General features: G+C 39.3%; 1 protein-coding gene across 1 annotated transcript; it reads left to right on the top strand.

Annotated features, from left to right (window-relative positions):
* The first annotated feature begins 250 nt into the window (after window positions 1-250).
* Window positions 251-1,553, top strand: LOC118302250 (high choriolytic enzyme 1-like). The gene has a single exon (XM_047331564.1). The coding sequence runs from the start codon at window positions 731-733 to the stop codon at window positions 1,517-1,519; it is 789 nt and encodes a 262-aa protein (XP_047187520.1). The 5' UTR covers window positions 251-730; the 3' UTR covers window positions 1,520-1,553.
* The last annotated feature ends 1,541 nt before the right edge of the window (window positions 1,554-3,094 follow it).

The following is a 3,094-nucleotide window of genomic DNA, read 5'->3' as shown; positions in this document are numbered from 1 at the left end:
CATCGTTACAATTATGTATACAAGCAGGTACAGTAAATGACCAACTTCGAACTGCTTAACTAGTGGACACGTGAACACACTATTTATTGATGATCCTTATCATGATTATTTTGTCAATTAAACAATTAATCATTTGCATCAGCAAAAAGCTAAGAGGGTCGTTTTCAATTTCAAAAAGCACAAGGATTATGTAATTTGTTTTTTTACTTTTTCTGAGTAACACATTTTAATGTAATTTAGACGGGAAGACAGCAATTATTCCTCAAAATGGAGAGACAGGATCTAAAGAGATGTTACCCATAATGCTTGAAGATGAAGATTCTTCTTCAATTATTTAAAACTCTGTTACTGTTTATTTAATATTTATTTATCATGTGATGTAATTATTTTTTGAATTAATGATAGTTTTTATAGTTAATTTTAATTTCTTAATAGTTGAAGACCATATAAACTATTTTCAAATACTCCACCCAGTGAACCATCAATTTCACTACATCTAATGAAAACAGATAAGAAAACCATGTTGAAACGGTAGGTTTGTCTGGAGTCCTCCCTTCAGAGGTTTATTTAGGCCTAGCAGTGTGGACCCCAGCCCATAATAATCCTGCAGACACACCTGTAGAGGAGAGTATAAAGACCCTGGTCAGCACTGAGTCAAACATAAAGCATCAGGAGTGTCTCCACAGCAGCTCTCCACAGAAGCTCCACAGCCTCCAGACCGACCCTGAAGATGACTCCCACTGCCAGCCTGCTGCTGCTGCTCCTGCTCGGCCTCTCTCAGTCTCTTCCTCTCCAGGAGGAAGAAAGCGAGGAAGAGGCCCCTGACGACACCGTTGACATCACCACCAGGATTCTGACCTCCAACAACGGCACCGATGAGATCCTGCTGGAAGGAGACCTGCTGGCTCCCAGAACCAGAAACGCCATGAGGTGCTGGTCCCAGAGCTGCCTGTGGAGGAAAGGCTCCAACGGCTTGGTCGTGATCCCCTTCACCGTGAGCAGAGAGTTCACCAGCTGGGAGAGGCAGAAGATCGACTCCGCCATGAAGTCCTTCCACAGCAGGACCTGCATTCGCTTCGCCCCCCGTCAGAACGAGCGCGACTACATCAGCTTTGAGAACAAAGCCGGATGTTTCTCCGCTCTGGGCAGAGTGGGAGGCAGACAGGTGCTCTCTCTCAACAGGCAGGGCTGCATCTACCACGGCATCGTCCAGCACGAGATCAACCACGCTCTGGGCTTCCAGCACGAGCAGACCAGGAGCGACCGCGACAACCATGTCAGGATCAACTGGGAGAACATCAACCCACAGATGGCCTACAACTTCTACAAGCAGTCCACCAACAACCTCAACACTCCCTACGACTACTCCTCCATCATGCACTATGGAAAAACTGCCTTCTCCATCCAGTACGGAAGAGACAGCATCACCCCCATCCCCGACCCCAACGCCCAGATCGGCCAGAGGCAGGGCATGTCCTACTGGGACATCATGAGGATCCACAGGCTCTATGGCTGCTAACAACAATGTTGACGCCTCATATACTAAATTGACAATTTTCCTGTTTGTGTTTTATATTCTGTAATGAATCAAAAGTGACTACAATATATGATAACAATGGTAAAGATTACAGGTCCTTTTACCACATTCTTTCAAACAGTCAGAATATATGAACCCAACAAGCCTAAACTGTCTATAATAAAGATAAAGAAACATGATTGTTGTTGTGTCATTGTTTTACCTTTTATTAGTGTTTCAAATTGCAGATATTTTACATTAGCAGTCATTAGTCATTGAATATGTGCAAACTACTTTAAGCAGGAGTCTCTTCTACAATTCTGCTTTCTCTATAATTTTCCAGTTGTCTAAAGAATGAGAGAAATGCCCCCCAGTAAAAAGTAGTCAGGTTGACATTACAACAATAGTACTATAAATTATAAAATATATAAAATAGTACTGAAAATACATCAACATATGTTCCGCATTATTGGGTAAAAAAAAACATAACATATGAAAACATGTATGTGTTTAAAAAAATCTTTTTTCAGACATTAAAGGTTTGAAATTTACATTTTTACATCTGTAATAAACTCTGGGATGTGATACACACTGTATATGTATTTCACTGAACTGAACTACTGAATGACTGTGACTCAAAGCAAGGGACTCTAGTACAAGCTGTAGGTAGAATTTACTATGCACTAATTTCTTAAGATTTGTATAACATATTTGATAGTTTAATTGAATACAGGCTTTGAGTGGCAACCTTTAATTGAGGAGAAATACAAAGCTACATTCTTTATATATGTCTACAGCTCTAATGACAATGAAGACATGGACATTTTGCATGCACTTTTGAGATGGTCCCTAACTTAAGCTCATAATTCCCCCACCTTCTGTCAAGACACATTAACTGCACCTCTGTGTTTTAGCTAGAAGCCTATTTGATTGCATTTTTAAAAAGTCATCAGAAAAAGTCATGCTACTTTGACTTTTTTATTTAATATCATTTTAAATTTATACAGTGATCATCTGGTTTACTCTCATAATAAATTAAAAAGCCTGCCTTGAGGAACATCTCCATCGGTGTCAGTGTTGATCACTCATATTGTTAGTCAGTCCACCACTTCTGTCCAGAATTGAATATCTAATCAATAACCAGATACATTGTCATGGAATTTTAGAAACATTCATGGTCCCAACATGATGAATCATAATACTTTAGAGATCCCCTGACCGAATTTCCTAAAGCACCACCAAAAGCGTTTTCCTTTTCCTGTGACAAATTCCAACATCTACACAATAGGTTGATAAAGCCTTTGATTGAACATTCATGGTTCCATAGCATTGATCTTCACGACTTTGATACATAACATTCTCCATGTAGCACCACAATAGGGTCAAGATTACTTGTCCAATACTTTGGTTTATGAACAAATATCGTCAGATCTAATGACATTTCCCTTTGACCTAAATGCACTTTGTGTTTATTACTAATTAGAAAATATTAGCATGCTAAGACATAAAATTGTTTCATCAAAATGGTAAATGGTTTAGCATCAGCATGTTAATATTGTTATTGTGAAATGGTTAGCA

The sequence above is a fragment of the Scophthalmus maximus genome, chromosome 4 (genome assembly GCF_022379125.1).
Source record: "Scophthalmus maximus strain ysfricsl-2021 chromosome 4, ASM2237912v1, whole genome shotgun sequence".
Taxonomy (NCBI): domain Eukaryota; kingdom Metazoa; phylum Chordata; class Actinopteri; order Pleuronectiformes; family Scophthalmidae; genus Scophthalmus; species Scophthalmus maximus.
This window is presented reverse-complemented; position numbering and strand designations above follow the sequence as displayed.